General features: G+C 39.7%; 1 protein-coding gene across 4 annotated transcripts; it reads right to left on the reverse strand.

The window, feature by feature from the left end:
* Positions 1 to 1,592: 1,592 nt before the first annotated feature.
* elmo2 (engulfment and cell motility 2) lies at positions 1,593 to 21,645 on the reverse strand. 4 transcript variants are annotated; one of them, XM_026307751.1, is made up of 23 exons: positions 21,611 to 21,645; positions 16,074 to 16,143; positions 15,693 to 15,790; positions 15,442 to 15,482; positions 14,238 to 14,310; positions 14,095 to 14,145; positions 13,539 to 13,708; positions 13,328 to 13,427; positions 12,702 to 12,847; positions 12,135 to 12,213; positions 10,286 to 10,321; positions 9,870 to 9,920; positions 8,908 to 9,030; positions 8,508 to 8,627; positions 8,265 to 8,369; positions 8,082 to 8,190; positions 7,765 to 7,901; positions 6,634 to 6,797; positions 6,323 to 6,435; positions 6,117 to 6,224; positions 5,880 to 5,962; positions 5,687 to 5,764; positions 1,593 to 4,918 (listed from the first exon to the last, which is right to left on the reverse strand). In XM_026307751.1, the coding sequence occupies exons 3-23, from the start codon at positions 15,768 to 15,770 to the stop codon at positions 4,718 to 4,720; spliced, it is 2,166 nt and encodes a 721-aa protein (XP_026163536.1). In that variant the 5' UTR covers positions 15,771 to 15,790; positions 16,074 to 16,143; positions 21,611 to 21,645; the 3' UTR covers positions 1,593 to 4,717. The 4 variants fall into 4 exon arrangements, with proteins under 4 accessions (XP_026163536.1, XP_026163535.1, XP_026163538.1 ...); XM_026307750.1 differs by having other exon boundaries at positions 12,696 to 12,847; XM_026307753.1 differs by lacking the exon at positions 10,286 to 10,321.
* Positions 21,646 to 22,022: the final 377 nt, after the last annotated feature.

The raw sequence follows: 22,022 nt of genomic DNA on the forward strand, positions 1-22,022 counted from the left end.
CATTCTCCTGCTGCACAGAGAGTGAACACAGGAGGGACAAATGTGTCTGAGCTGCTGATGGCCACTGGACTGAAACGAAAGAAAACCTGATTCAATCCAGGGACACATATTTACAGAGGAGAGCAACTCAGACCTCCAGGGTATTTGTCATGTTTCCATGTACATGTTCCACAGACTGAAGTATACTTCCTCCAAGCAGATGAAACTCTGCCTAGAGACTGACACTGAATGAAACTCCTGCTTGTTAGGGCTCTGTAAGTCAAAGTGATTAATGTAAACAAGTTTTGCTTAGCTTTCAATACCTTGGACTGGGTAGTCCGTCTTGCAGTACATATACAGTATATTCATCCAGATTCCCTGCCTAACTTCCCACGTCCTCTCTCAGCATAAAAGTGATCTAAAGGTGATTGTGTTAAATTCTATTTTGAGCTATTATACAATAAAATCTTTTTAATTTACACACCCTTACTGTTTATGTCATTGTCTGAGCCAACACTTGAGTTTAGATTATACTGAAATTTGACAGGGCACCATTAGCATGAGCATAGCATGACATATGAGAGACCATTGACCAGAATCTCGCCATAAAAACCACATATCACTGATTCATCTCCTTCCTTATCTGTATGCAGTTGCTGCTGCTCCACAGTGCAGATAAGTATGATAATTGCTCAGGACATCACAAAAAACACAAGACACAGTGTGTCCCCTGCTGGATAAGACCTGCAACTGAGGAGTCTTCAGCCAGCTTAAAGGATAGGTTCACTTTTTTCACAACTGTCTTAATAAATACCCCCAAATGCCCACTTAGCATGATTATCATACCTCTCCACATGTCTGCCATTGCTCGCGACGGTGTCCCACTACTAATATCTTCAGGTTACAGTTTGGACAGGAAGAGCAATTAGTCCAACCAGTAACTCTTTCAGTGTACATATGTCATGCAACGATGGTATTAGGACATGGAAAGAATTTGAATCTACCCTTTAAAGGTATCATGTGTAGGTCCAATTGGCCAATCAATCAATACAAGCTGTTTGTGTTTTTTAGCATTATACTTTTTTGGACTTCAGTCACACTGTGGGAAGTAACACACTAACAGTACAGTAAATACATCTATTTTTAGTGGTACTTTGATTAATTTTCAGGCACTTTGCTGAAGTATTTCCATTTTATTTTAATTTATACTGATTCCTCTACATTTCAGAGGGAAATGTTTAACTGTAACTCACATCTAAAGTAGCTAGTTACATTACAAACAGATTTTCCATACAAAGATAAGCTTATGAACATAAGATTTTGCTTTGCAGCTGTATATTAAAATACACCTGTTACAGTATTTTTACACTATCGCTACTCTTCCCTAAATAAAACACTTCAGTTCTCTTACACCACAGGTTTATTGTCAGTTATCTTTAAGACAACACAAACACTGGTTTACTTTAGTGTCACGCTCAGTAGAATTATATATATTTGAATAAAACCTCAATTTATGTTAATTACAGGCTAATCCTTCAATTTCACAAACAAGTACAGGGAAATTACTGGCCAGTAGAAAGTGACTTTCAACAGTAGTTAGACTTTGTATTTATTCACACAAAACAATACATCTCCTTCAAAAAGGCAACACATTACTGTATATACATACATTAATCTATATGTATATCATATTTTATGTTGTTATTTCGCACTAACAACATGTCATTCTTTACTATCACTAGCAAATGTAAATAAATAGTTTAAGAAGTCATGAAAAAAATTACCAGATGCGAAAACCTAGTCTAACTGTTACCACGTCCAAGGCAGCATCCCTTTAGTTACTGTAGTATTTTGTGGTTAATGATATATTTTAGCTGCAGTTATTTTTATCAGAGCAGCATTAGTTCAATAAAAGGAATATAAAATCACATTTTTAGCAGTTATAAACTCCAACACCAGTTAAATACTGAACAGAAAAACAATATATGAAAAATGAAAAAAATCAACTATATTGCTTTTCACAAATGGCATTAACAGCAGTGGCAATTTTTCTCATTACATTTACAGTGACATCATCATTAGGTGCTGGAGTGTTATTCATAAACGGTATGAGGTGCTTGTGGGATGAAAATGTGGCCGATACTTTAAAAAAAAAAAAGTGAAAATATTTTTTAAGAGTAACACAACAATCCACGGTAATGAGCAAGTTGAATGTACTGTACATGATGCACAGTGAGACTGTTATGTTAGTTTAATACCCATTCTCTTCACAGCTGATAGGACTGTACACTCAATTTACAAAAATATACTTCTTTTCTGCATTAACAAATGACAGCAGTGATTAGCGCCAGACTAGAAGTTGAAAGGACCTTAAGTGACACAAATAAAATACATAAAAGGTTTAGAACCAATAAAACCATGAGAATAAACAACTGACATCAAGCAATAGTCCTACAATTTTTATCACTGTATACAAAGCACAAAATCCTGTATGCTCATATGATACATGAGCAGTAACTAAATGCTCCCAGTGCCCGTGGCCATGTCACTCAGATGTTTTTGACCTGCTTTAATTCATTTGAGGTTGGTGCCTCTGGCATGTTCACTAAAAGTGTCAATGAGAGCTGCTCTTTCGTCCCTTTGAGTTCTGTTTTTGCTGTGCACGGTAAGATAAAGAGTCAGAAATCAAAACTATTGATTAATTCAATCACCAAGGGCATCAAACACTCTTGGAATGTAAAAGTAGACTTTTTTAAAACAAACTCCAATTCAACATTTATAACCAGTATATAAGAACAATGAATAAATGTTTTTAACACATTATAATGTAGCTGTAGCAGATATAAAGCAAACAGTAAATCAATGTTTGCTATCATACAATTAACACAGTTGTAACCTAATATAATCCTTTTAAATAAATTGTTTTAATCTTGTTGTCCATGTAGGCACATGAGAGGCAGTACATGTAAATACTTTATAACACATCATAAAATTGTAATTATAAATAATTTGTTACATGGTGAAGGTATATATATAAAATTACAACAATGTTATATTGGGTTACCAATTGTTGATTTCATTTGGAGGTAAAAACCTTAAACACTTGACCTTATAACTGCTACAAAAAAACATTGCAGTGTTATAACGTGCCATAAACCCTTGCACCGCTCACAAAGGGCAAACTTACCCAAATCTATAGTGAATGTATGACTGATAAGGCAATGCAGTGACTATGATTCAAAAGAAAGCTTCACATCATTCATGTGTTGGATGTCAGAGATTTGTTCCTGACTTCCATCAGCATAAAGCTCACAACATAGAGATTAATCTTTACATCTCTTAACATGAACAACACACAGTAAACCTCAAGAACTTCACACAGTTATACACTCAGATATGTGGGATAAGCAAGAGCATCGTCAGGACTTTTCGCTTATCACTAGAATATTTTCAGTTCACTGGGATATATTTAGACTATATTCAGACTAACAGACTAACAGAAATGCTGGATTAGTTTAATTGGCAAAAATGTTGACAAACACCATCATTTGGCTTTTTGGATGATTTGTGAGTTGTGTTAGCATTTTACAATAAACCACTAAATATTTTATTTTTATTTTAGACCACCGGTCAAACAAAACAACTAACTGAAATATGTTACACTGGGCTCTAGAAAAAGTAAAATACTTTTACTTGTTACCATTTTATGAATGCAGTTGATTTAGGGATTCTAAATATTTTTAGATTGTTCAAAAAAAAGATTTAATTAATTAAAATAGATGAATTATTCAATTAGGGTTAACTGACCATGAATATAATTATGGCCACACTGTTCTGTCCTAGTATGACAGACATGATGACAGTAAATACAAATTGTGAGAACCAGGTATTATCCTTGCATCTAACGTGCTTCCGCCTTACATTAATAGTCTGTTTTTTGTTATTTTTATTGCTGGATTCTAGTTGTACATTTTTTTCTTAACTGTTGAACACACAACTGCTGATTATTAATGAGATAAAAATGAGGAACATGATGTTGATCTGCTTAGGGAGACCATCCTATAACCAGAAACAGCATGTTCATTCCTCAGTGACATCAACTTTCCCTCCTACAGGGCTTCCAAACAAGATACAGGCTGAAATAGTGCGTAAATCCCGAGCCTACTCACTTACTCTGTGACATTTCACTGTGTCCGTCATGTGCACAGGCTGGCAGAGTCATAATCAACACAGTTTTTAAGGTGGGACGGTAGCTACTTCATTCTTTGTTACCACACAGACCACACATGACTTAATTGATCAGTAAAACCAAATTGACAAAAATATACTGAAGAAAAGACTAATTTGACATCTTTTCATCCACATTCACCATCGGGAACAGTATCTTTTAACTTTACAGTTTTCTACCTTTGAGTAGCAAGTACATATAAAGATGTTTTCTGTAGACAGCACTGATAAATAAGATTTAGTCCATGAATCTCTACCAGCGCCAGGAGCACTGTACTGTAACAGACCTTTGACCTTCCTGTGAAGCTATAAACACAATTTTCCTATTTCATGAACCAAACAACATCACAAACATGAACGAGAGAAGTCTCCAGAAAATGTAAAAAAAAAAAAAAAAAAATTGTAGCCTTTACTGGTGCTCACATTTGCGGCTAAATTTGTCAAAAGATTGAGTATACTCATCTTTGACAAATACACACATGCATTACACACACACGCAGACACACACACCTCAGCTGTAGTTGTAAGTGAAGTTATATGAGCTAGGCTCCTTCGGCACAGGGGGCGGGGCTTCTGGGATTGTGATGTTCTCAAGGTCAAGAAGGCGGAGCTTCATCTCCATGCTGATGAGAGTATCTAGGTCACTGCGCGTCAGGTCACTGCCCATCTCTCTGCCCAGCAGCGCACACAACCCATCAGTCCAGATGCAGTACTGCCCCGAAAATATCACATACACACACAGTGGAACATGCATGAATCTGACAAGTGTCTAAACTGCCATTAAAGGAAGTTTTATTGTCCTATGTAAGTGATAAAACCCAACATGATATATGAACCACAAGAGTCATGCAAATATAATGTGTCTTCACCAGCTCTAAGCTGTTTGGTTAAAGCCATATTCATATTTTATGGCCACTGAGGGGCAGCAAAACAAGCTGTAAAACTAGCATTAACATTTTACCACTGTATAAAATTGACATGGCAAGTATGTTAGCAAACACAGGTCAACATGTTGTTTGTGCTACTTTTAGCTTAGTGTTGCTCTGCACCAATCACAGCCCCTGTAGCTGCTAAATTCTTCTCTTGTGTGTTCACCAACTAGTTACTAACTTTGTCCGTCTGCTCTTTGAGGCTGGGACAGGAGCATCCAGCGAGTTCATCCATTGTTGTTTTACTGAAAGTAGCTGCCTGCTGTTGCAGGAGGAGGACGACGAGAGACTAATTCAAAAGGTAAAGCTGTGGTTTATAAAAGCAGAACCACACAGCGGCGAAGGACAGGTGATAGTCAGTACAAATGAGCTCTTCCACGCTATACATAGTAACTTGACACGTTGTTAATGTATGTTAATGTAATGTAAAAAATATTGATTAGTGTAGCTTTGAGCCTCAGTTGCTCTCCTTGCAGAGGTCATGCATACTACAAACCAATTACAAGCTGAAATCAGCAGTGAACAGGGCATAAACAAGCATAACTACTTACCTCATACTTGTTGGGTGCAACAAAATTGAGCGTCTCATCTGGATCATAGAGAACTGAGAAGGCTAACTCTAGCACCTCCTAAAAGAATCAAATAGGTCAAACAACACACTGTTCCTACACTGGGTGAAAGCAAAGAATAAGAGAACAGCTATGTGGCTAGAATAACAATAAAAACAGCTGATAATGATATTACCTTGTTTTGTTTCAGAGCACTTTTCTCTTTCATATGAGGGCAGTCCTTCCCTGTCACCACAGACTTGATATCTGAGACGGGGACTGTGGGAAATACAACAAAAGCTTATAAGTAAGTAGTGAAGTTTAGTAACAGTATGAACTGATACAGTACGGTCTTGTTACTGTGTGTTAAGCAAAGTTTATTAACTGAGTTGATAGAATCACTTGGAGAAATAAAGTCTTCAATTTGTCTTACTCTTGTCACTGAGTAGCTCAAAAGGCACTTCACCCTGAGGTGACTCATCGAGGTCCCCATAGTGCAGCACTTTGTGATTCAACGAGAGTCTGCAGAACCAAAACTTCTCTACAAAATAGACAGGAAACACATGCTTAACTGAGTCAATACCAGCAGTGCTCCTTCAGCATTTAAAAGCCAGAGGACTGTACTGACAGTGCATGTACCTTGCCTTCTGCGGTTCCCCAGTTTACGAAAGCAGCTCCCCTCACACAGTCGGTTCAGTCGCTGTTGCTTGATGAGCTCTAAGATCTCAGGCTGAATTCTCTCCCGCAGCTCACTGCAGCACAGACACAGCATGAGCAACAGGGACAAAGTCACAAGACAACATATATAATACTATACTCTTTACTATTAAAGTGGCAAAGCAGGTGGGGACTTGATATTTGAGCAGGATCATAGTTGGCCACCAAAAGAAGACTGAAGTTCTAACATTAATAATAACAAAGTATTACTCAGGTAGTACAGACAGACATACATGATAGGTGGAGACTGGAAGTCATCCTGGCTCATTCTCTCCGACTGCCGCAGACGCAGGATTTCTGAATAGTTGAGGCCTCGCAGTTTATTCTTCAGCTGATCTAAAGATGACGGCTTCATCGCCAGAGCCCTGGTGATCTGCTCACGGACGACCTGCATCACCTGATCAGGTTAACGCACACACATATACACGAGATGACTGAAGAAGGTTAGACTAAAATACACTCCATATTAGTATGGAGTATGAGAATGTTTTTCTCATCAGTTGGCAGGGATGTAACTTACTCTTGTAATGTTTATAGATCAACCTGCATTGGTTTTTAGCAAGCCATGAATATCATTATATTTGTAATTCACAGAATCATTATTTTCCCATTTAGAAGCTCACTCTGTTGGCAGACATCTTTTCCCCATCTAAAGGCATCAATACATAAAATATGGACAAGATGGCTGATTTTATAACAAGAGATTATTATTCATTTCAATAACTGTAGCAATCCATTTAAAAAGTGTTCATCAGGACAAAGTATTTTCAATTGAGATAGACATATATATATATATATATATAATATAACTGCTCTAGTTTATCTTATCTTTATCTCCAGTGAGCCACTCGATTATGTACAACAGAAGAAGCAGGAGCAGCTACAGTGGCTAAATATGTGTAAATGTGAAGTCTGACATTGCTCGCATTCATATTGAACAAGCCTACACTGATGGTGGGTATAATAATGACAGTCAGCCAGTGTAAACAACATGCTATAACCGTCTTTTAAACTAAATGACAAGTAAAATGCTTCAGCATCATCACATATAGAATTTGCTGTTTATTGAAAATACATTCAAACACTGCTTTTTACAGGACCTAATGAAATGCACCCCTGTATGAAGATCTGAAAAAATAATGTTTTATTTTAACAAGAATCACGCTAGAGGCAGCCATCATGTTAATAGCTCTGTGAGATAGCTCTTAGCCACAGGGGGCAAATGCTGACATGCTCACAATGATGGTGCTCACACGTTGTGTAGCAGGTATAAAGTTAGATCATCATTTTATGTAAACACTTGTGTATCCGTATTTAACACGTTGTTCTAAAAAGACGAATGTGAGAGTGCTTTATTCTCAGACCTTGTTGAAGTCCTCAGCTGTGGCCCTCATCTCCTTCCATGTTTTATTAAGCAACTGGATGCAAACGCAGAAGAACTCCTCCCATGCACGGTCATGGGTAAAGAACATGGGGTGGTAGTCATTGCAGCCCTCATTAGCTACACAAAACATATGAATTGTTAAATGTAATAAATGTTGTAAAAGAAGCATTCTTCTTCTCTTTTTTTTTCTGTCACACTCTCTGCAAACACTGGTCCCGAAGACTCTACCTTTATTCAATGTCAAAACATTTTAAGATGACTGAAGCAGCACCTCTTGTCAAACATAAACCTACTTACGCAATTCTCCAACCTGAAGGATCTCGCACAACATTCTGGTGAGTTCAATGGCACATCGCCCGAAGGGACATTCGTGCTTGTCCTCTCGGCTGCTGTTCTCCAGGACAATCTGTTACGAGTGAGGAGACGTGTTTAGTCTGGCTGACTGAGCTAAACAAAGTCATGCCTGAGGCCAAACCTCACCCTGATGTACGTGTCCTGGTGAACTTTGGCGAGATACAGCATGTTGTCCAGAGCCAGCATTCCTGGTGGAGTCTGGGTGAAATCCATGGCTGGGTTCACATGGTTCTGCATTTGAAACAATTTGAACAAGGAAACAGCAAAGCAGTTAGAAAACACTGAACTGCTTCCACTTCAACCGGTTTATAAACAGGTTTTACAAGTACTCCCAACCAGAAGATACTCAAATCTGGAGTAGGGACTCACAGTGAAACCCAACATCTTATAGTCCTTGGTATACATGGCCTTTCTCTTCTCTGTACCAGTGGGGTCAATTTCTCCATCGAAGGCAATCCTGCGCAGCTCAAAAATAATATCTCTCTGGGCCTGAGTCACAGAAAGATAATGTGTGTTTTCTGTTCCTGTGGTGCTTTATCAAACTTTAAGCAAGATTATTTTTTCAGGAGATTAGCCTTAGCCTTGTGACAGTCAAGACATATATATATATTTAGTTTAGTTTCTTAGTTTAGAGGATATCTCTTAGTGTCACATTTTACTACTATTAAAGTATTACCATTCAATATTGTTTTGTTGCCCTTAGCAGTTTTAAAATGCTTATATAGCATTATGGAAATCAATTGAAAAAAATCATCATTTAAATCTTTACCTGATCATTAGGATCCATTTTGGTCATCATTCGTTCTTCCAAAAGGTTAAAGGTCAATACCTGCAGCACATACAACTGATGTGCCATTTCTGCTTTGATTGGTCGGTTTCCTCTTATAACATGCTGCAAAAGAAGAACCTTAATTTAGGAGCAGAACCTCTACACAGGCTGCAAATTTTGGATCAGCAACGGCACAATAAATCACACAGCACAAAACACATCCACCTCTGAAATATAAAAGGAAGGGCCCAATAAATTGTCCACCAATGACAAGCTGAAGGGCATTTGACAAAAAAATTCTCATTTTTATGGCCTGGTTATGCTCCAAGTTAAGCAATTGCAGTAATGATCAAATGCAAAACAAAAGCAAAATAAAGTGATGCAAATAATATGGCATTATAACAGATGATAAAAAACAGACACTGTGAACCTGGAACATGTAACTAGGTCTCATTAAACAGTCCACAAATTCACAGGTTTTGGTTCCATCAGAGTGCACAGTGCTGCGGCAGCTCCAGGATGTTTCCTTGCTCCAGGACGCAGGAGCGCAGCGTCTTACTCACTGACATTTTCAGCCAGTTCACTCAAGCACTTCCAGAGGAGTCAGTGCCAAAAGGAATTATTTTCAGAGCAAATTCTGTTCCACTTCATGGACTTCATGCCATATCACATTTGCTGGTTCTGTGTAAAAGCTCTCCCAGTGAGTATGTTTCCACTTTTTGAACTGTTTGTCTCAGGGATGGAACTCCCAGGCCCCAGTGACCACCAAACCTAACACAGAATAGTCTCAAAGAGTGCTAAGCAGTAATGTTTTGTATTTTAGAAATGTTTTCAATGTGTTAATAGTGACTAGTTTCATACACACAATCTCTTAAACTGCTCAACTACTGTATTCTCACCTGGATATTTAACGGCTATCTGAAAGCTCCAGCTATTCACATCGCTTCAGACTTGATACTCACATTAAGGATGATGGATCGCAGGTGTTTCTGTGCCAAGGTGCTTGCCATTTCCTGAGTGTAAGAGATACAACAATCAAACACACAGGTCCATTGTTGGAAGCCATTTTAGTACACTGCAAAGCAGTACACAGAAGTAACTCAAGCCTGCTTACAAGAAATGGGGATTTTTTAACAGTTACTGAATACTGAGAAGCCACATATCTATCACAGGTTTGAACCATTTACCCTTCACACCTCCTGCAAAACATGACAATCTGTCAACAGAGTCTGTCTGCTGCTGCAGCAGGCTATGGTTCTATCTTAATTTGCATGGATTATGCAGCAGCTTTCCATGACACAGAAAAAGCTAGAGTGAAGGAAGAGAAGGGCTGTGGGGTGGAGAGGATGGTATGAGATGCTGAGGGATGTGTACTCACAGTGAGGTGCTGCTCCAGCGGGTTAGTATATTCCTCCTACGGGTTGGAGGGTGGGAGGAGGGACGTGGGTGTAAAAGTAATGGAAACAAAGAGTGCACACACATAGATCATGAGATACAGAGATACATCACCAGCACAGCATGCAACGGAATAAGAACATGAGACAGCATCACGTCAAATAGGAACATCTAGTAGTCAAGACATATAGCTCACATATATGTCTTGCATGCCTTGAGAGTTCTGAAGACTGTGGATTTACTGGTTTATCCAAATGATTTTGAAAACAGAACTTAAAAATTGTATCAATCCACAGAGGAATCGATTTTGAAACCAACATTTACACATGACAATCACAGTGGTGTTCTGCTGGTCCCCTTAGCAGACATGTTTGTCATTTCCTTCCTAACTAGTAATGAAAAAAGACATCGAAACTGAAGACACAGCTTTATTGCTTTATTTAACTCAAACGCACTTAATGAGCTCTGAACTCATATTTAGTAGTTAGTAACTACTTTAAATGAGCCAACCACATACAGTCTGTACTGTATGTATGTACTGTATACTCTAGTGTTTATCTCACTAGAACTGACTCAGTTCGCCCTCCAGTGGTCAATGACAGCAGCTGAATATAAATGCATGTTCAAGGACAACCATTGTAAACAAAAAAGCCCACAATAAAAATAAAGGCAAATACAGCAACTTCCTGTCTCACAGGTATCAGTGTCATCTTGTATTTGTATTATTTCTTGTATTTGAAAACTATTTATTATTATACATGCAGAATATATGTGTTGCATTTTGTGGCGAATAAATATCTATAATGTAAAATCCAAATTTAAAAATGTCATCTTTTTGTTAGTGGTGTCTGTAGTGTCTGCTTCTACTATACGATGTTTTTATCCTGTGTGTTCTCCTGCAATTTAAATCTCATTCTAATACACAATAGAAAAGAAGTGTTGTTAAGATGTAGTTACAGTACAACATGAAGAACCCTGTTTTAGAAACACATCAGATAGAAGACAGATGAAACAGGATGAGAGACCACACTATGCCTTGTAAGCAGGAGCAAAGTTATGACTGCAGTGTGAGCAGAGCACCGACAAATGAGTGATTACTCATGTACCAGAAGACATCAAAAGAAGCACTCCCTCCTTTAGTTCTTGAACATTTGTCTGTGCTACAAAGATATTCCAGATTGTTTGGATTGTTATGAGAGACTGTTAGTTCAAACTGAATTTAATGTCATGTTTATATGTATTTCTGTGGATATGAATAAAGCCAAGTTTCACTCAGTATTTCAACAGAGAACAGTTCTTTTCAATTGAATTTAGCCTATAAATAAATCTTTGATTACCACATTCTGCTTGAATTTCTTCCCAACTCTTTGTCTACGTGACAAACCGTCACATCCTTCAGTCACAGTTGGATGGCTTGTCTACATCAATGAGCTACTCTGAAATAACTGCAGCTAATAAATGTGCAAACTTCAAAGGAAGGTGAGTGCTATTTTGAGTACGTGTGTCATTACAGCGATGACTGTCGAACAGAACCCACAACATGACAGCTGGCAGACAGACATCTATTCATGAGATTAGCCTTAAATAACTTACTGCTGCAAACATCAGCAGCAAAGCAGCCAGGCAGCAAGGCAGCAAGGCAGCAAGGCAGCAAGGCAGCAAGGCGCCCCCCCCCCCCCCCCCCCCCCCGCCTCCCCTCCCACATGACTAATGTTTTCTTTTAGAGATAATATGAAGATGAAATATTAGTAGTCCAGTTTTGTCTATCTATTTTGTGTTTTAAGTCCTTTCCTCTAATACACCGCACTGTGCTGCGAGTGGTGTTCACTAACCTGCCGCCTGTCCTCTGGTGCCTTCAGGAAAAGGGCATTGATGAGGGCAATAGCGTAGGTCTGGATCTCCTGGTTTGACCTGAAGAATTACCCATTATCATAACAATCAGTTAGAAGCATCTTGTCCCACACATTTTCAATCAGAGCTCAAACTATAGGCTAACAGCTACGTTACATTACACTTAACCCTACCTTCACTGCTATTAATATCGCCTATGGTGGGTACAGGATTTTTAGAAGCCACTCTTTCAAATTAACAATTTTGAATGTGTGTTATTGTTAAATTTGCTGTATACTCAGTAAAACAAAGAGAATCTGGGAAACAGTGCAAGGATATTGGTTTTTGATTTGGTTTTTTAATAAAATTTGAGAAACAGCCTCTGTGTTCAGTTGGGCACATCCAAGAATCCTGAACTCACCCTTTAAATAGTGGCAAGAGCCAAATAATCATTCAAATATCCACTACGTTTCATTCCTGAAATTACCCCACACTGCTGCATTCACTCATCTGCCCCCCGATATCAGAGTGCAAAATGCCCCTGTGCATGTGTGTGTGCTCACACTTGCAGGTGCCCGATGAGCTGTCCCACGGTGATTTCCTGGGCCACTCGATGGTAGAGGTTGTGGCTGTTAAGGACCATGCTCTCCAGGATGGCCAGAGAACGCTGCAGGATGGACACATCCACCATTGGCTGGTTCACATACCCTGCAATCTGAGTGAGGACGGACAAAAAGCAAGATGGAGATAAGTCAATGTTTAACATGTTAGCTGCACATTTCCGAGATCAATGTAAGTGTCATTCCAATATAAGCTTGTAATCCTGAAATGTCATAAAGTTGAAAGATGAAAAACAAATGGAGGTCTGTTCCAAAAGGATAAGTTCACTTCTTCTGTAAAAGAAAACCAATTTAGGAGTTCAGCAAGTTTTCCTTGAGTGACTGTCAAGGTCAGATGTAAGCTTTCTGAAGAACAGTCACATACACACCGAAGGAGCATCAAATAATGTGAGGAGTTGCTAGGCAACAACACCTACTCATTTCCGGCATGTAGGAAGAAATGAAGGTCAAGCAATTAAAGTGTTTGAATAAAAAAGAATAAAACCTTGAAATGTTTAACAGTGGAGAATTGTCAGACAGGATGTCTATGAAACTCTAATGTGTCAGATGAATTGACCTTTTGTTGGAGGAGGTACCTGTTTGATAAAGGACAGTGAGATAAGGTCCCAGGACACAATGCCATGATCCATTAGCTCCAGGAAGGCAGTGAGAGTGAAGGCCAGCATTTCACCAAAGCTGAAGGAAGTAAATGCATCCAGGTTAGTACAGTACAATAATAGCACAGTCACTGAAAATACACTGTCATCAATATGCTTTATTACTGCTAACACAAAAAATGGGGCTCACTGGGTGCCACTCTCTACAAGGCGAGCCAGTGTCCCAATGCCTTCCATATTGATGAACTCTGTGGCAAAAGTTGGGTCTGCGGAGAGCTTGGCAAGCTCTTTTAGAGCCTCCAGACGAGCATCGATGCCGTGGGACTGGATCCTCTCCAGAAGCTGACGAGCAGCACGCCCCTGTCAGCCACAAAAGATATGACTTCCATGAAACATTTGGTCAAGTCAAATTCTGTTTAAAGACCCTAAAATCACAAATCTGCCTCAACAGACTTACAATCTGTTAAAAAAATAAGCGCTGTGGCAGCACTTTTAGTGTGTTGATGTTGGGGGTGTCCCCAAAATGCACTTGGAAGCAGGGCAGCATTAGAATATTTTACCATACGTTATTATTAGTGTGTGTCAGATGCTGCTGCTATCAGTCATGACAAATCACCTCAGTTCATCTCACCCTTGTAAAGGAAATGCTCTCCTACCATGATGTGAAGTGCACTTGTCTGAATTAACAGCCAAAACTTCCTAACGACATGCACAACTGAACAGGAATATGAGTAAAGGTGACTCACAGGTGAAATAGCTAATCGAAGGATGGTCCCGTTTTTGATTTCACCACGGCTCTAAAAGATAATCAAGGAGGCATTTTGGTACAAGTTCGACCACAATTCCAATGTGATCAACACAAGGTTAGGAAGAAAACAGTGAAGTTCACCTGCTCAGTTATATAAAGCTGAGGGCCATCAGCATAACGCAGAGCAAACTGCTCAGATCCTGACAAAGACCATCTGAGGAGAAGCACAGAGAGAAAAAGTTAAATTCATTTTAAGTGTTAAGACACCAACTACCAAATCAGTGGAACATAGTGGAGTTCTGTTATAATGCAACATACTCTAGTATGCCAGAACAAAAGGCTGAAAGTCAGTTTGCTCCCCGCAGAAGTTTGTTTTTACACAAGTGGCATACTGAGAGATTGTGGAGGAGAATTATTCAGTGGGTGTTAACAGTAAAGTGCAAACATTTTTCTGTATCAGATGGAAAGGGAGATAGTGGGTAGATAGCACAGCCAAGAGGTGGATGGTTGAGATAAAAATTTGCAATATTCATCACTACATGTCAAAACAGCAAATATAAAACACAAAGACATAAGTGAAGCCCAAAACCAAAGGTCAACCCATGAGAAGAAATGTGGACAGATAAAAGTCACAACGGTGTGTAAGAACAGTTATGTAAGGGATCCACAGCCCGAGATTATCCCAGTGTGTGAAGCACTAAGGTGCTGTGATATATCTGTAACAACTATACAACTGCATCAACTGTGAATGAACTGGTCATCACGTTTAATAGCTTTTTTCCACAAGTGTTTTTTTTTTTATTATTATACACATGCACGTACTTTACTGCAAGGTAACACACTTAATATAATGATAAGAGCAGGGGTAACTGACGTTATGAGTTATTTTACCACACAACCCTGCATCGATCAAAACCACAGAACGCTCATTCTACTTACTGAGAATCCAAACATAAGAACAAGCAAAACAGTTTTTCTCTGGACATGCTGTTGTAGGTGGCACAGACACCTTAAAGGTCTAGGCTTTGTCATAAATACACAGGAAAAACAGGCTGTTGTGTCTGAACGCAGACCTGATTAAGAGTGTTCATAAAGAATAACTAAGTGTCACTTGAGTGCCTCTGGGTTAGAATAATAAAAAAAAAATCTCTGCTGGAGATTAATGGCAAAAGTGGTTACTGATGTACAGCGATGGATTATTTTTTCACTTTAGGTCAAAAACAGAAGATGACTAAAGAACATAATACTTTGCAACTCTACGAATATTCAATGTATTGGCAAATGAACAGAAACTCACAAAGAGTAAAAAATTATCAGAAAAAAAATGTGTAAGCGTGATCCTTACCCATCACACACTTCCCGTATTATTGAGGACAAAGGTCTTTTCTGCAAACATAAAAACGGATTGCAAATATGCAAAATTATTACATCAAATTGCTGAAAGAAATCATCATGCCGTATTATCATATACCTCATACATTTAAAAAGAAAAATTACATTCCTTAAATCTAATGCTCATGAGGACAGATTTGTTTTGATGATCACTGCAGGCATTTTCCTGTAGTCTCCAAAGCTAAAGCACATCTGAGTAGATACCTGGTCCATCTCTATGAGCTGAGCATTAGCACCTGGCCATTCAATAGCCACCTTTACGATGTCAGCTGGAGGTGGCATGGCTGTGGTATTGCAGCACCCTGAAGAAGAGAAGTGACATTTGTTTTAATCTCTTTAAACACTACTTCATCTGTTGAAAATATGTTTATTCAGAATACATTTGAATCAACAGTGAACTGCATTTGAATGTGAATATGAAATGACATGAAATTACAAAAGATAAATAATGAAATGTGTCAGTTTAAGTATCATTCTGTTGTTAAATGTATATGTATATTTATATGTTTGGACCATAGCTGAGTAAAACCATGATTGGGTTGTAACTTCAAAATAACATGAGCTAGAGGTTATGCAGTGCATCACCTAATGGAGAAGTGTTGAGGGGGTCAGTCACTCTCACAGCTCTGTTGTATAAACCAGTGTATCAGCTCTCCTGTGAACACACAAACCCACACAGTGTCATGTCAGTGCAGAACCTTGTTTTCCTTAAAGCGCAGAAGAAGAAGAAGTATGCTACATCTCTGCATTTTCTCTCATCTGCACTGAATGTGTCAGTGAAAGGATCAATAAGCACGACTGTTTTACAAAACCACCCCCATACACGCACACGCACACTGTACATATCTTGACTGGGTCAAGCCTCCTGCCTACAGGACTGAGGTCTGCTGTGTTTTGATGCTCTGACTACATTTGCACATTATTGCTAATACATAAACCGAGTATGTTTACACTCTATTTGCGTTCCACCTCTCTGCAACCTTTTCTGACTGAAACTGTGGAGGCATCAAACTGTGTTTCTGTTGTGAAGGAATAAAAAGGCAAACACAATTCTTTCATGGCTAGACCTGTCAGAAAATAACAGTGGAGCCCAACTAATATATATGTATCAGCCTGGTGGATATTATCTGCCAGTTTTAGCTTATCACAAATATACTGTATTTGTTGCATGCCACAGAACAAGAAATTCATCATTCAAAACAGCTTTGTCATCCTGCAATTTGCCTCCTGAGAGCAGTGACAAAATTATTTTTCCAGCTCTCCAATGTCTCACTCAGTATTTTTTAATCTAATATTATCCATAAATATAATGAGTTTTCTCGGTGTTTCTCAGAGCTTTTTCAAAGATTTATTACAAAATCCCAGGTCACTGTTCACACTTTAATAACATCTTACCTATCTCTTAATGCAGATCACAGATTTCACATTTACATTTCCACAGTTTCTCCATCGACTTTATAAGACCTTACCTTTAATACAAAATTTCACAGCAACACAGACGCTTATTAAACAGTTTTAATTATTTATAATGACTACTCTAAAATACAAGAGTAAGAACAACGCAGTAGGGACCGGTGTTTGGCAGCAGAAAGAGATCTCTCTCTCTCTGGCCTGACATAAAGGGAGCGTGAAAAGCTGTCTGACAGACTCTGCTGATGACTGCAAGGAGATGGTAAAAAATGAAAAGACACTGCTGTTCTCTAAAAGACGCTTTGCATTCAGGGTCCTTTCAGGATAAAGCATGCTGTATGGCTTAGAGCAGCTCATCTGAAGAAAAAAAATCTTAATTACTACCAAACTGTTACGGAAGAAAAAAAACCCTCCTGAACCAACCTGAGAAGAAGATCATCTTCCCCTGGGATTTACCATTGTTATAGTGCATTTCTAGCACTGCAGCACTTTCTTTCTGAAGTTTCAATGTTTGTCTGAGTCTATAAATATGATCTCCTGACAGTTTACATCAACATTGGCTCTGACACTTTTATACTTTGATCACCCATAAAAAAAAAGATATTTTGTTCTCCGACAGATATTTTTTGAGAAAACAGCCTCACTTGTCAGAGTATCATGATGAAAACATCTCAAAGCTGGGATAAATCTGGAGTACTACAAATAAAAAGCATGCCTGATTCTTTTTAACGCAACAACTTTGAACAACAGAATCAGTGAACTGAACTCTCCACATAATTTGTCATAACAGAGTTTAACATGGTGCGATAAGGGGAAATATATGCATTACTGTAGCATATTAAGGTAAATTCTGCAAATGACACACAGTGAAAACTGCCAATTAAATTCAGTTTCCAACCCGCCATCTGATGGAGAGACTGCACCGCCTCCGCACCTTCAAGCAGACTGTCCATCACATCGCGTAACATGTGATCTCTGTGCCTGCCTTGCTGAAAACTTTTCCACCAGGACTCAAGTTCCGGTACTAATTTGCAGATTTCAGCACCGACAATTAGCTAAAGGCTCACCTGAAAGTTATGCACTACATACTGTTGTCTTGTTAACTATAAAACACACTTATTTAACTGTGGGGTTGGACAGTATGCCAAAATGTTTAAGGTTTCCTATCCAATCTAGTGTTTTTAATGCTGTTTCTAAAGTAAGCCAAATTATCCTTGCTTCCTAAAAATGAAAGAGCTGCAGTATAACGCCTTGTGTGTTCTCTAAACTAGATATTTGCTCAATGTTTGAAAGCCACAATTCACAACATATGACAAAAGACCTTAATAAAGCTGTGTACTGTAGATATAACCTAGTTATTTTGCATATACTGTAAGTTAGGAAATACACTATGACAAGACGCACGTAGCTGTAGCTTTGACAGTTCCACAGTAAGGACATACAGTGGGTACGGAAAGTATTCAGACCCCTTTAAATTTTTCACTCTTTGTGTCATTGCAGCCATTTGCCAAAATCAAAAAAGTTCATTTTATTTCTCATTAATGTACACTCAGCACCCCATCTTGACAGGAAAAAACAGAAATGTAGAAATTTTTGCAAATTTATTAAAAAAGAAAAACTGAAATATCACATGGTCATAAGTATTCAGACCCTGTGCTCAGTATTGAGTAGAAGCACCCTTTTGAGCTAGTACAGCCATGAGTCTTCTTGGGAATGATGCAACAAGTTTTTCACACCTGGATTTGGGGATCCTCTGCCATTCTTCCTTGCAGATCCTCTCCAGTTCTGTCAGGTTGGATGGTGAACGTTGGTGGACAGCCATTTTCAGGTCTCTCCAGAGATGCTCAATTGGGTTTAGGTCAGGGCTCTGGCTGGACCAGTCAAGAACGGTCACAGAGTTGTTCCGAAGCCCCTCCTTTGTTATTTTAGCTGTGTGCTTAGGGTCATTGTCCTGTTGAAAGGTGAACCTTCGGCCCAGTCTGAGGTCCTGAGCACTCTGGAAGAGGTTTTCTTCCAGGATATCTCTGTACTTTGACGCATTCATCTTTCCTTCAATTGCAACCAGTCGTCCTGTCCCTGCAGCTGAAAAACACCCCCACAACATGATGCTCCCACCACGTTTCACTGTATGGATTGTATTGGGCAGGTGATGAGCAGTGCCTGGTTTTCTCCACACACACCGCTTAGAATTAACGCCAAAAAGTTCAATCTTGGTCTCATCAGACCAGAGAATCTTATTTCTCATAGTCTGGGAGTCCTTCATGTGTTTTTTTCGCAAACTCTATGCGGGCTTTCACGTGTCTTGCACTGAGGAGAGGCTTCCGTCGGGCCACTCTGCCATAAAGCCCCGACTGGTGGAGGGCTGCAGTGATAGTTGACTTTGTGGAACTTTCTCCCATCTCCCTACTGCATCTCTGGAGCTCAGCCACAGTGATCTTTGGGTTCTTCTTTACCTCTCTCACCAAGGCTCTTCTCCCACGATTGCTCAGTTTGGCTGGACGGCCAGGTCTAGGAAGAGTTCTGGTCGTCTTTTTCCATTTGAGGATTATGGAGGCCACTGTGCTCTTAGGAACCTTGAGTGCTGCAGAAATTCTTTTGTAACCTTGGTCAGATCTGTGCCTTGCCACAGTTCTGTCTCTGAGCTCCTTGAGCAGTTCCTTCGACCTTATGATTCTCATTTGCTCTGACATGCACTGTGAGCTGTAAGGTCTTATATAGACAGGTGTGTGCCTTTCCTAATCAAGTCCAATCAGTTTAATTAAACACAGCTGGACTCCAATGAAGGAGCAGAACCATCTCAAGGAGGATCAGAAGAAATGGACAGCATGTGAGTTAAATATGAGTGTCACTGCAAAGGGTCTGAATACTTATGACCATGTGATATTTCAGTTTTTCTTTTTTAATAAATTTGCAAAAATTTCTACATTTCTGTTTTTCTCTGTCAAGATGGGGTGCTGAGTGTACATTAATGAGAAATAACATGAACTTTTTTGATTTTGGCAAATGGCTGCAATGACACAAAGACTGAAAAATTTAAAGGGGTCTGAATACTTTCCGTACCCACTGTAGTTCAGCTAAATACCAAAAATTTAATTTTGCAACAGGTATCACCTCAGTATTGCAAATATACAGCATGAAGTCCAACACTGGATCACACCAACTGGCCAGAAAACAGTATGTTGTGTAAACTGCAATTAATTTCTACTTGTGAGCAAGAAAGCCAATAATGATTTTTAAATTGCTAATAGTAACAATCACTCAGGTGTTCAGTAAGCCATGTGTGAGTGAACCAGCGTGCAGGGTGCCAGGACCGAGTAACTGAAGAAACAGCATGAATGAAGCCATCATTAAAGACATTATTTACAGCTCTATTTCCTGAACAGGAGTCAGTAGCATTATTGCACATCTTTAGACCTTTTCCACAACAGGCACAGCTTTCTTTAGGCGTTGCAGAGAGTAAGGCAAGTGAGGCAGCATGCAGTGAACCCTTCAGCTGCCACATCTGCAGTTATTGTTGTCACTCTCCCCTGGTCTCTCCTGCAGTCACATAACATGTGATGTGAACCTGCTCCTGATGTCCTGTGCAGCATTAGAAAGGTGTTCATTGTGTGGTGTGAGTTACAGAGCAGAGCCGCTGCAAGTGATGGGAACTGTCCCCCCTGATCCTGTTGTTGTTGCAGCCCTGTCACCTGTACTGGGACCAGTTCCGGACTGCACGCGCTGTGGTGGTACGTGTAGCATAGCAACAGCTGCTAAGGAGCAGCAGCCTGAAAAGAAACCCCACCGTGTCATTTCAAAAGACACCCCCAGCTTATCCTGCCCCCACCAGCTACTTTCCACTGACGCCATCTTACTGATCCTATGATGTGGTTTGCGGCTGACTGAAATAAAAGGGTCGCACGTTGCAGACTGAGAGAAGCCTAACTTTTATCATAGCTAGTTAGCTAACTAACTTAACTTAAACTGTTGAATATGTAGAGTGGCGCCCCCTCTGGTAATGAGACGCGTATTGGGAGATGACTGCTCACTGAGTGGGGGGAAAAACACTGTGATAAACGTGTTTTATTCTCTTCACAACAAGGTTTTAGCGGAATATTTGACATTTATTTGGCGTGAAACGAGACCGCAGCCATCGGATTAGCTACATGAGATGGACTGTGTGTTGGCTCGCAGACGTTTCCCTTAGTTAGTTAGCAGTTATGGTTAATTCAGTGAAAACTGTTCATTTTAACTATTGTATTTCATTTTAACCATTTTATCTGAGGCTTTAACGTTAACGTGGCCAACTCATGAAAAGCTTTGAGGCCCCACAACAGACACGACAGGACTGGAGCTACAGGGACGAGGGGACCAACTGATGCTGCGGTTTGAGCCTTGTGGTTTTTCAGCGAAATCAACCACAACTCGTGATAATATCGGTACATGAAACCTCGGTTAGTGCAGACACAACTATGTCTCGTTATCGTCCGTGCGGAGGTAACACTAAACGCCACACTGACTCGCTATTACAGCCGGTACCAGCGGTATTTCCCCCCCCCCAAAGGCGGCTAATGTTATTCAGTCATCCAGCCAGTCCCTGCCTGCTCCTCCATTGCGGTCATGATGCAGCCCGGTGGTTTTTCAGACAATGTCCCCGTCGTTACCGGGCTCTGTCTGTATTATAGCGAAGGCTACTTAACTAGCTGCTAATGTCGATGCTCAGTGTTACTCACCCTGTACCCGGGCCATCGATGATGCTCTCAGTAGCTCTCTCTCTCTCCACTGAAATACTTTGGGAAGAAGGCAGCTCCACGCCTTATAGGCGGGACACGATGGAAATGTCACCGTCTGCAGATGAGACAGTCCATCTATCGTTGTGCACAAGCCGACACCTTCTCTAAATGCAGTCTGCCCCTGTACCGAGGGTCCCACATCACTGCTAAAACCAGAAATTACATGACCAATTGCAAATATGTGGCCCGTGTTTTTTTTTGTGTCACATACTGACATGGTTCGTTTTGCTCAACCTTTAAAAGCAACTGTAATTATTGGTATTATTTCTGTGCCAATGCGCTGCAACTCATTGGAATATGCAAGAATGTAATGCAGCTTTGATTCTTTTTGCGGAGCAATTAAAGTCCATAG

Source organism: Mastacembelus armatus, chromosome 5 (assembly GCF_900324485.2).
Source record: "Mastacembelus armatus chromosome 5, fMasArm1.2, whole genome shotgun sequence".
Lineage (NCBI taxonomy): Eukaryota > Metazoa > Chordata > Actinopteri > Synbranchiformes > Mastacembelidae > Mastacembelus > Mastacembelus armatus.

Bases quoted from the DNA above. Each gene is read 5' to 3' on its own strand.
- elmo2 (XM_026307750.1), bottom strand. From the start codon at position 15,770: ATGCCACCTCCAGCTGACATCGTAAAGGTGGCTATTGAATGGCCAGGT. The intron at 6,798-7,764 runs GTCTGAGAATAA...TAACCTGATCAG, and splicing joins CAGCTGAGGACTTCAACAAG to GTGATGCAGGTCGTCCGTGA. The intron at 6,225-6,322 runs GTACATGCACTG...TCTATTTTGTAG, and splicing joins GGGGAACCGCAGAAGGCAAG to AGAAGTTTTGGTTCTGCAGA.